At 46.5% G+C, this 11,824-nt stretch overlaps 1 protein-coding gene across 1 annotated transcript in view; it reads left to right on the forward strand.

Moving 5' to 3' along the window:
* Window positions 1-6,392, forward strand: part of crb1 (crumbs cell polarity complex component 1) — a 49,130-nt gene extending 42,738 nt beyond the window's left edge. Inside the window, exon 13 of the mRNA XM_041840533.2 lies at window positions 5,970-6,392. Coding sequence (XP_041696467.1) covers window positions 5,970-6,188 — 219 coding nt within the window. The 3' untranslated portion in view covers window positions 6,189-6,392. The remainder of the gene's footprint in view (window positions 1-5,969) is intronic.
* Window positions 6,393-11,824: the final 5,432 nt, after the last annotated feature.

Genomic DNA, 11,824 nt, shown 5'->3' on the forward strand with positions numbered 1-11,824 from the left:
TTTTATTTTTATTTATTTTTATCATCTCGCGGGCCGGATTAAACCCGTTTGCGGGCCTGATCCGGCCCGCGGGCCGGACGTTTGACACCCCTGCTTTACACGGATCAGTCGTCCTGGTCCCTTTGCAGAAAAACAGCCCCAAAGCATGATGTTTCCACCCCCATGCTTCACAGTAGGTATGGTGTTCTTTGGATGCAACTCAGCATTCTTTGTCCTCCAAACACGACGAGTTGAGTTTTTACCAAAAAGTTATATTTTGGTTTCATCTGACCATATGACATTCTCCCAATCCTCTTCTGGATCATCCAAATGCACTCTAGCAAACTTCAGACGGGCCTGGACATGTACTGGCTTAAGCAGGGGGACACGTCTGGCACTGCAGGATTTGAGTCCCTGGCGGCGTAGTGTGTTACTGATGGTAGGCTTTGTTACTTTGGTCCCAGCTCTCTGCCAGGTCATTCACTAGGTCCCCCCGTGTGGTTCTGGGATTTTTGCTCACCGTTCTTGTGATCATTTTGACCACACGGGGTGAGATCTTGCGTGGAGCCCCAGATCGAGGGAGATTATCAGTGGTCTTGTATGTCTTCCATTTCCTAATAATTGCTCCCACAGTTGATTTCTTCAAACCAAGCTGCTTACCTATTGCAGATTCAGTCTTCCCAGCCTGGTGCAGGTCTACAATTTTGTTTCTGGTGTCCTTTGACAGCTCTTTGGTCTTGGCCATAGTGGAGTTTGGAGTGTGACTGTTTGAGGTTGTGGACAGGTGTCTTTTATACTGATAACAAGTTCAAACAGGTGCCATTAATACAGGTAACGAGTGGACAGAGGAGCCTCTTAAATAAGAAGTTACAGGTCTGTGAGAGCCAGAAATCTTGCTTGTTTGTTATTGACCAAATACTTATTTTCCACCATAATTTGCAAATAAATTCATTAAAAATCCTACAATGTGATTTTCAGGAATTTTTTTTCTCAATTTGTCTGTCATAGTTGATGTGTACCTATGATGAAAATTACAGGCCTCTCTCATCTTTTTAAGTGGGAGAACTTGCACAATTGGTGGCTGACTAAATACTTTTTTCCCCCACTGTACTCAACTAGTCTCAAGAAGGCCAGTTTTATTGCTTTTTTAATCAGCACAACAGTTTCCAGCTGTGCTAACATAATTGCAAAAGGGTTTTCTAATGATCAATTAGCCTTTTAAAATTATAAACTTGGATTAGCAAACACAACGTGCCATTGGAACACAGGACTGATGGTTGCTGATAATGGGCCTCTGTACGCCTATGTAGATATTCATTTTACATTTTAGTCATTTAGCAGACACTCTTATCCAGAGCGACTTACAGTTAGTGAGTGCATACATTTTTTTTTCATACTGGTCCCCCGTGGGAAACGAACCCACAACCCTGGCGTTGCAAACGCCATGCTCTCCCAACTGAGCTACACAATCAGCCGTTTCCAGCTAGAATAGCCATTTACAACATTAACAATATCTACACTGTATTTCTGATCCATTTTTATGTTATTTTAATGGACAAAAAAATGGCTTTACTTTCGAAAACAAAGACATTTCTAAGTGACCCCCAAACCTTTGAATGGTAGTGTAAATCTTTTTTTAAATGGCTGTATCCTGTTGGGGTCGGGTAGGAATTTAATGGATCCAATTCGGTTCGGATCGAAATTCTGGGGTCTGAGAAGACCTCTATTTCAAAGCCTCCTCTCCCACCCAGAGAGACAATGAGGTTGCTCCATTTCTTATTCTGTTAGATCCTAAGATACCAACTCAAAGAACGTTGGTGGTGGAACACACACACACACACACACACACACACACGCACACAACAAATTCTAGTACAACAACTTCAATATTATCCTCAGATCTGGCATCTTCCCCAATATTTGGAACCAAGGTCTGATCACCCCAATGAGAGACAAGACAAGAAGGGCCTTCTATGACATCAAAAGGAACATAACATTTGACTAACCAATTAGGATCTGGCAAAAAATACTCCAATCAGTATAGAACCCATTGCCCTTTATGGTTGTGAGGTCTGGGGTCCAGTCACCAACCAATAATTCACAAAATGGGACAAACACCCAACTGAGACTCTGCATGCAGAATTCACCCAAAATATCCTCAGAGTACAATGCAAAACCCCAAATAATGCATGCAGAGCAGAATTAGGACTATACCCACTAATGATCAAAATCCAGAAAAGAGACGTGGTTCTGGGGCTCTGTTCACGAATACAAACAGACCCCACAGAGCCCCAGGACAGCAACACAATTGGACCCAACCAAATTATGAGAAATCTAAAGGAGAACTACTTGACACATTGGAAAGAATCAACCAAAAAACGGAGCAAATTGTAATGCTACCTGGCCCTAAACAGAGAGTACACAGTGGCAGAATACCTGACCACTGTGACTGACCCAAAATTAAGGAACGCCTTGATTATGTGCAGACTCAGTGAGCTTAGCCTTGCTATTGAGAGAGGTTACCGTAGGTTGACCTGGCTCACAAGAGAAGACAGGCTATGTGCACACTGCCCACAAAATGAGGTGGAAACTGAGCTGCACTTCCTAACCTCCTGCCAAATGTACGACCACATACGGGACACATATTTCCCTCAAATTACACAAACCCCAAAATAATTTGAACACAAATTACAATTTGACAAACTCCTGTATCTATTAAGCGAAATATCGCAGTGTGCAATCCCAGCAGCAAAATGTGTGACCTGTTGCCACAAGAAAAGGTCAACCAATGGGTCAGAAACACCAATTAAAAATAACCTAGATTTATCTGCCTATTCATTCCCCCGTCATTCGTACATTTGACTATTTGCACATTGTCACAACACATAGCTTATGTAACATTTAAAACGTTATACTACATTTTGTAACAACTAATAAGATCATATTTTAAACGTTATACTACATTTTGTAACAACTAATAATATCATATTTTAAACGTTATACTACATTTTGTAACAACTAATATCATATTTTAAACGTTGTTATTCTTTTGAAACTGTGTGTTTTAATGTTTACGTCTGTTTTCTTCTTTGTATTGTTTAATTTCCTTTGTTGGTTTTTGTTGTTGTTTATTATACTTGCTTTGGCAATGTAAACATGTTTCCCATGCCAATAAAGCCCCAGAGAGAGAGAGAGAGAGAGAGAGAGAGAGAGAGAGAGAGAGAGAGAGAGAGAGAGAGAGAGAGAGAGAGAGAGAGAGAGAGAGAGAGAGAGAGAGAGAGAGAGTCCATCTGAAGTGCAACTCCGCAGAGATCTGGTGACATTCCAGCAGGTTGGGACTGTTTCACAGAAATGCACATTGGGCAGCTTAACTGGCAGACACGATCATTCATACAGTCACACACATAGAACTCAGCAGAACACACACAGACATCACAGGACACATCTCTCTCTCAGACACCTAGGTTCTGAGCTGTCCACTGTGTAGCTGTAGTAGGGACAGACTGTGTGTGTCCGTGCTCTGCTACAGAAACTGCTGAGAGTGTAAACTGGTTAGAGAGTAGAGTCCTGGACCTGTCTGGCTGTGACTGATGAAGAGCCGTGGTGGCTGTGGAGTTCTCTGTGTCTGGGTACTCTGTGTCACGTGATCACTCTGAGAGTCAACTCTTCTCTTCTGACAGGTAAACAAACAACCAATAACTGTTTAAACAAGGCATTCGTGTAGCTTTATTTCAGGGTTTCGCGGTGGTGTTTGTTTTAAGGAGTTTTTCTGTGACATCACAAGGGCATGTTGCTCCCTCTTTTTCTGTGTGAAGTGACAGTTGACTTGGTTTAACGGGTCAAATCTCCCAGCATCACCTCAGCTTGGCTCCAATATGACACATGTAAGTGCATTCTGACAGCAGTGGTTCAGTGAGATGGAACATACAGTCCTTCACTTAGTCAAAATAATCAGATACACAACATACAAAGTACTGTGAATCACTGTGTCAAGAACAGTGATGATTTCACTTCCATTGGGAAAATGCTGTGATTGTGTGTTGTTTGAGCAGCCCTGGCAACAGTTGTCTGTGATGTGTGTTTGGATTGTGTTGACACGGTGTGTGTGTTTCTCTGTGTCTGAGCTGAGTTGACGCGACCCTGCGTGTGTGTGATTCTCCTCAGACGGAGCATGCTCCAGACGGCTCGCACAGGGCGGCGGTGCTGGCACCCTGTGTGGTTGGCATGACGATAATCCTGTTACTGGTGCTGGTGTTAGCCATAGAAAAAATCCATGAGCAGCGGCAGATGGAGAGGGGGGTTCACCCCTCAGAGACTCCAGTGTCCTGTGCAGCCTCGTCCTGGTCCTGTCCAGCCTACCCAGCCTCTTTCAATCCCTGATCTCAACTCTACTGCCTCCTGGCTGGGGAACAGATCCACCATGATGCTCGCACAGAGCTTGGAACCGGAGCGCCTTGTGTGTGTGCGAATAAGCATGTGTGTGTTTGCGAAATGGAGAGAGAGATTAAAGACAGAGTTTGTGTGTTTCTTCCCTCTGGTCTGACCAGTTTGTTAATCATGCTGCCAGTGTACTTTACTACCTATTTATTGATGTTCATGTTTTTCCTGTTTCCCAGTTTGTAGTGTACTTGTACTAACCCCCCTCTCCTCCTCCTCCTCTTCCTCCCACCTCCACCCCTGTCCTCCCCCCTCCTCCTCTTCCTCCTCCTCCTCTTCCTCCCACCTCCACCCCTGTCCTCCCCCCCTTCTCCCCTCCTCCCACCTCCACCCCTGTCCTCCCCCCTTCTCCCCTCCTCCTCCCACCTCCACCCCTGTCCTCCCCCCTCCTCCTCTTCCTCCTCCTCCTCTTCCTCCCACCTCCACCCCTGTCCTCCCCCCTTCTCCCCTCCTCCTCCCACCTCCACCCCTGTCCTCCCCCCTTCTCCCCTCCTCCTCCTCCTCCTCCTCTTCCTCCCACCTCCACCCCTGTCCTCCCCCTTCTCCCCTCCTCCTCCCACCTCCACCCCTGTCCTCCCCCCTTCTCCCCTCCTCCTCCCACCTCCACCCCTGTCCTCCCCCTTCTCCCCTCCTCCTCCCACCTCCACCCCTGTCCTTCCCCCCCTTCTCCCCTCCTCCTCCCACCTCCACCCCTGTCCTCCCCCCTTCTCCCCTCCTCCTCCCACCTCCACCCCTGTCCTCCCCCCTCCTCCTCTTCCTCCTCCTCCTCTTCCTCCCACCTCCACCCCTGTCCTCCCCCTTCTCCCCTCCTCCTCCCACCTCCACCCCTGTCCTCCCCCCTTCTCCCCTCCTCCTCCCACCTCCACCCCTGTCCTCCCCCCTTCTCCCCTCCTCCTCCCACCTCCACCCCTGTCCTCCCCCCCTTCTCCCCTCCTCCTCCCACCTCCTCCTCCCCCTCCTCGTCCTCCCACCTCCTCCTCCCACCTCTTCCTTCCTCTTCCTCCCTCCTCCTCCTCTTCCTCCCACCTCCAACCCCTGTCCTCCCCCCTCCTCCTCTTCCTCCCACCTCCACCCCTGTCCTCCCCCCTCCTCCTCTTCCTCCCACCTCCACCCCTGTCCTCCCCCCTCCTCCTCTTCCTCCCACCTCCACCCCTGTCCTCCCACCTCTGTCCTCCCCCCTCCTCCTCCTCCTCCTCTTCCTCCCTCCTCCCACCTCCACCCCTGTCCTCCCACCTCGTCCTCCTCCTCCTCCTATTCCTCCCACCTCCACCCTTGTCCTCCCCACTCCTCCTCTTCCTCCTCCCACCTCCACCCCTGTCCTCCCCCCCTCCTCCTCTTCCTCCTCCCACCTCCACCCTTGTCCTCCCCACTCCTCCTCCTCTTCCTCCCACCTCCACCCCTGTCCTCCCCCCTCCTCCTCCTCCTCCTATTCCTCCCACGTCCCCCCTCCCTCCTCCTCCTCCTCCTCCTCTTCCTCCCACCTCCACCCCTGTCCTCCCCTCCCCCTCCTCCTCCTCTTCCTCCCCACATCCTCCCCCCTTCTACCCCTCCAGTTGACCTCTAAGGGTCTGACTGCTGACCTGTTGCTGTCAGTCAGTCTGGTGTCAGTGGTGCTGCTACTGGCCCTGGTCAGTACCTCTGTGGGCCTGGTGGTGGCGCTGAACCGTAGGGCCACCCACGGTACCTACAGCCCCAGCCGACAGGAGAAGGAGGGATCCCGCGTAGAGATGTGGAACATAGCCCAGCCGCCGCCAATGGAGAGACTCATATAAAACATGGCCCAGTTCCAGACCCACCACTCAGCACTGTCCCAACACTGGCTGAATTTCAAACCGAACACTTGGCCCTTGAGCCCTTTATCGAGTGATCGAGTGGTCAAAGTGATTCAGCCACACTGACTGTCCTGGGCCCAGTTCCAAACCCACCACTCAACACGGTGGAGAGATTCATATAGGAGATTTGATCCCAATGTCATTGTTGAGGTAATATAATAATAATAATAATAATAATAATAATAATAATAATAATAATAATAATAATAGAATATAGGCCATTTAGAAGACTTTTATCCAAAGTGTCTTAGTCATGCATGCATACATTTTTTACGTATGGGTGGTCCCGGTGTTGCAAGCACCATGCTCTACCAACTGAGCTACAGAGGTCCCTCCTGACCTGATCTTAAAGCCTGATCTCATAGACTAGACGTAACATAGTAAATGTAAAGGGCCTCCTGTAGCTCAGTTGGTAGAGCATGGCACTTGCAACGCCAGGGCTGTGGGTTCGATTCCCACGGGGGGCCAGTATGAAAAATGTATGCACTCACTAACTGTAAGTCACTCTGGATAAGAGCGTCTGCTAAATGACTAAAATGGAAATCCAGAATCCTCAAATTAGTATGATATGTTACGTTTAGAATGGTTACAGAAGGTTATGAAAGGCAAAAATGAAAGTACGGTGGTTGGTCGGGGATAATGTATAACACGAACATCTAGCAACCCGAAGGTTGCGTGTTTGAATCTCATCACGTGCAGCTTTAGCAACTTTGCAACTACTTAACATGTTAGCTAACATTTGCCCTAACCTTAACCCCTATCCCCTAACCTAACTGTTAGCCACCTCGCTAATGTTAGCATTAGCCACCTAGCCAACGTTAGCCACAACAAATTGGAATTTAAAACAAATCAATTTTTATTTGTCACATACACGTGTTTAGCAGATGTTATTGCGGGTGTAGCGAAATGCTTGTGCTTCTATCTCCGATAATATCTAACAAGTAATATCTAACAATTTCACAACATATACCCAATACACACAAATCTAAGTAAGGAATGGAATTTAAGAATATATACATATATGGACGAGCAATGACAGAGCGGCATGGACTAAGATACAGTAGAATATTATAGAATACAGTATATACATATGAGATGAGTAATGCAAGATATGTAAACATTATTAAAGTGGCCAGTGATTTCTGTAGGCAGCAGCAGCCTCTAATGTGCTAGTGATGGCTATTTAACAGTCTGATGGCCTTGAGATAGAAGCTGTTTTTCAGTCTCTCGGTCCCAGCTTTGATACACCTGTGCTGACCTCGCCTTCTTGATGACAGAGGGGTGAACAGGCAGTGGCTCGGGTGGTTGATGTCCTTGATGATCTTTTTGGCCTTCCTGTGACATCGGGTGCTTTAGGTGTCCTGGAGGGTGGGTAGTTTGCCCCCGGTAATGCGTTCGGCAGACCGCACCACCCTCTGGAGAGCCCTGCGGTTGCAGGCGGTGCAGTTGCCGTACCAGGCGATGATACAGCCCGACAGGATGCTCTCAATTGTGCATCTGTAAAAGTTTGAGGTTTTTAGGTGCAAAGTCAAATTTCTTTAGCCTCCTGAGGTTGAAGAGGCTCTGTTGCGCCTTCTTCACCACACTGTCTGCGTGGGTGGACCATTTCGGTTTGTCAGTGATGTGTACGCCAAGGAACTTGAAGCTTTCCACCTTCTCCACTGCGGTCCCGTTGATGTGGATAGGGGGGTGCACCCTCTGCTGTTTCCTGAAGTCCACGATCATCTCCTTTGTTTTGTTGACGTTGAGTGAGAGGTTATTTTCCTGGCACCACACTCCCAGGGCCCTCACCTCCTCCCTGTAGGCTGTCTTGTCATTGTTGGTAATCAAGCCTACTTGATGATTGAGTTGGAGGCGTGCTTGGCCACACAGTCATGGGTGAACAGGGAGTACAGGAGGGGACTGAGCACGCACCTTTGTGGGGCCCCAGTGTTGAGGATCAGCGAAGTGGAAGTGTTGTTTCCTACCTTCACCACCTGGGGGCGGCCCGTCAGGAAGTCCAGGACCCAGTTGCACAGGGCGGGGTTCAGACCCAGGGCCTCGAGCTTAATGATGAGCTTGGAGGGTACTATGGTGTTGAATGCTGAGATATAGTCAATGAACAGCATTCTTAGATAGGTATTCCTCTTGTCCAGATGGGATAGGGCAGTGGGATGGCGATTACATCGTCTGTGGATCTATTGGGGCGGTAAGCAAATTGAAGTGGGTCTAAGGTGACAGGTAAGGTAGAGGTGATATGATCCTTGACTAGTCTCTCAAAGCACTTCATGATGACAGAAGTGAGTGCTACGGGGCGATAGTCATTTAGTTCAGTTACCTTTGCTTTCTTGGGAACAGGAACAATGGTGGCCACCTTGAAGCAAGTGGGGACAGCAGACTGGGATAGGGAGAGATTGAATATGTCCGTAAACACACCAGCCAGCTGGTCTGCGCATGCTCTGAGGACGTGGCTAGGGATGACGTCTGGGCCGGCAGCCTTGCAGGGGTTAACATGCTTAAATGTCTTACTCACGTCGGCCACGGAGAAGGAGAGCCCACAGTCCTTGGTAGTGGGCCACGTCGGTGGCACTGTGTTATCCTCAAAGCGGGCGAAGAAGGTGTTTAGCTTGTCCGGAAGCAAGACGTCGGTGTCGGCGACGTGGCTGGTTTTCCTTTTGTAGTCCGTGATTGTCTGTAAACCCTGCCACATACGTCTCGTGTCTAAGCCGTTGAATTGCGACTCCACTTTGTCTCTATACTAATGTTTTGCCAGTTTAATTGCCTTGCGGAGTGAGTAGCTACACTGTTTGTATTCGGCCATATTCCCAGTCACCTTGCCATGGTTAAATGCGGTGGTTCGCGCTTTCAGTTTTGCGCAAATGCTGCCATCTATCCACGGTTTCTGGTTAGGGTAGGTTTTAATAGTCACAGAGGGCACAACATCTCCTATACACTTCCTGATAAACTCAGTCACCGTTTCAGTGTATTCGTCAAAATTATTTTTGCAAGCTACCCGGAACATATCCCAGTCTGCGTGATCAAAACAATCTTGAAGCGTGGATTCCGATTGGTCAGACCAGCGTTGAATAGTCCTTAGCACGGGTACTTCCTGTTTGAGTTTCTACCTATAGGAAGGGAGGAGCAAAATGGAGTCGTGGTCAGATTTGCCGAAAGGAGGGTGGGGGAGGGCCTTATAACCATCCCGGAAGTTCGAATAGAATGGTCGAGAATTTTAGCAGCCAGAGTACAACAGTCGATATGTTGATAGAACTTCGGCAGCCTAGTCCTCAAATTTGCTTTGTTAAAATCCCCAGCTACAATAAATGCAGCCTCAGGATATGTGGTTTCTAGTTTGCATAAAGTCCAGTGAAGTTCTTTGAGAGCTGTCGTGGTATCGGCTTGAGAGGGGATATACACGGCCGTGACTATAACCAAAGAAAATTCTCTTGGGAGATAATATGGTCGGCATTTGATTGTGATATATCATACGTTTTCAAAATCAAAACATATTGTACGAATTGCAATTCGTAACATATCATACGAATTGTAATTCGTAACATATCATACGAAATGTAATTCGTAACATATCATACGAAATGGATGATGGACATCCATAAATGAATACATACCATACGAAACGTAACATATCGTACTAATTGGAGCGTTTTGAATGTACATGTACTATGTTACGTCTATCCCTGAGTCCAGGTTGGATCCTATCAAGGAACACTCCACCTGGGATTTCTACTGTTTCTTCTGAACGGCTTGCAACCTGTCATTTTGCCTCAGCCGCCATTGCAAATACAGTACCTTTCATTTGGTCTTCAAAAGACTTGAATGTTGCCACTAGATATTGAAGTATTCTGCTTTACTTAAACATATAAGAACACACAGTGGTGAAAAAAGAGCCCAATTGTCATACTTGAGTAAAAAGTTAAGATAGCTTAATATAAAATGACTCAAGTGAAAGTCACCCAGTAAAATACTACTTGAGTAAAAGTATTTGGTTTTATCTATACTTAAGTATATTTTAGCAATTACATTTATTGTTGATACTTAAGTATCAAAAGTGAAAGTATAAATAATTTCAAATTCCTTATATTAATCAAATCAGATGGCACCATTCTTGTATTTTTTATTTAAGGATAGCCATGGGCACACTCCAACACTCAGACATAATTTACAAACGATGCATGTGTGTTTAGTGAGTCCGCCAGATCAGAGGCAGTAGGGATGACCAGGGATGTTCTCTTGAGAACTGCGTAAATTGGACCATTTTCCTGTCCTGCTAAGCATTCAAAATGTAACAAGTACTTTTGGGTGTCAGGTAAAATGTATAAAGTAAAAAGTACATTATTTTCTTTAGGAATGTAGTGACGAATAAGTTGTCAAAAATATAAATAGTGAAGTGAAGTACAGATACTCCAAAAAAACTACTTAAGTAGTACTTTAAAGTATTTTTATTTAAGTACTTTACACCACTGAGAACACACAAAAGCAATGAAAGGCTGGGATTCAATCCGAATGCGTTTTGTCGGCTATGCACCTTTCAAAGGCAATGTTGCCCTGTTCGCGGAGACTGCATTCTTGGTAAACACTGCATATGTCGGCTCAATTGGAAATTACCTTTAAATGGCGCATAGCCGACAAAGCGCAATCGGATTGAATCCTGGCAAAAGTTTCAAAATATGTTTTTTGTATATATTGTTAAATTACTTTTGTATCTATACAGCTTTCCATTATTTTCCATTGATTGTGTATATAATGTATGAAGAGACATCCTGTTGTATATGTTCTTTGATGATTTGTGTGGTCATGTCTTCTTCTGGCCTTTGGGAACCTGGTGGCTAGCTGAAGAAGTCTGTCTTCTTCTGGCCTTTGGGAACCTGGTGGCTAGCTGAAGAAGTCTGTCTTCTTCTGGCCTTTGGGAACCTGGTGGCTAGCTGAAGAAGTCTGTCTTCTTCTGGCCTTTGGGAACCTGGTGGCTAGCTGAAGAAGTCTGTCTTCTTCTGGCCTTTGGGAACCTGGTGGCTAGCTGAAGAAGTCTGTCTTCTTCTGGCCTTTGGGAACCTGGTGGCTAGCTGAAGAAGTCTGTCTTCTTCTGGCCTTTGGGAACCTGGTGGCTAGCTGAAGAAGTCTGTATGTAAAGCTCAGGAATGGTGGGGTTAGCATTTTGTATATTTCCTCTGCTATGGAAAAGCCTTCGGTGAGTCAGACAGCCGGTGAACCATTTCTTAGTCAAATGTCTCAAGCAAGAGAAGCCTGCATCCTCAGTGTTTTTACCCCATAGCCTCAACAGTTTGGTTTTCAGGTCCTCAACATTATTGATGTGTTGAAAACCAAGTAATGATCAATTTGTACTTCTGCAGTATGTCATATGACATTTGTTCATATTCCTGTATGTCCAAAGGTCTGTCTTACAGCAAAGCGAACATCCCATTGTAAATTATGTCTAATAAAAATGGAATTAGATGGCCTGTAGATTTCTCCTAATGTAGCCTAGAGTCTAATGAGTGTATGGAGTTGTCTGGACTACGGTTGATTTTGAATGTGACAGCATGCCAACCGGTTGGGTATCTCCTATATGGCAATAGTTC

The sequence above is a fragment of the Coregonus clupeaformis genome, unplaced genomic scaffold (genome assembly GCF_020615455.1).
Source record: "Coregonus clupeaformis isolate EN_2021a unplaced genomic scaffold, ASM2061545v1 scaf1202, whole genome shotgun sequence".
NCBI classification, from domain to species: Eukaryota; Metazoa; Chordata; class Actinopteri; order Salmoniformes; family Salmonidae; genus Coregonus; species Coregonus clupeaformis.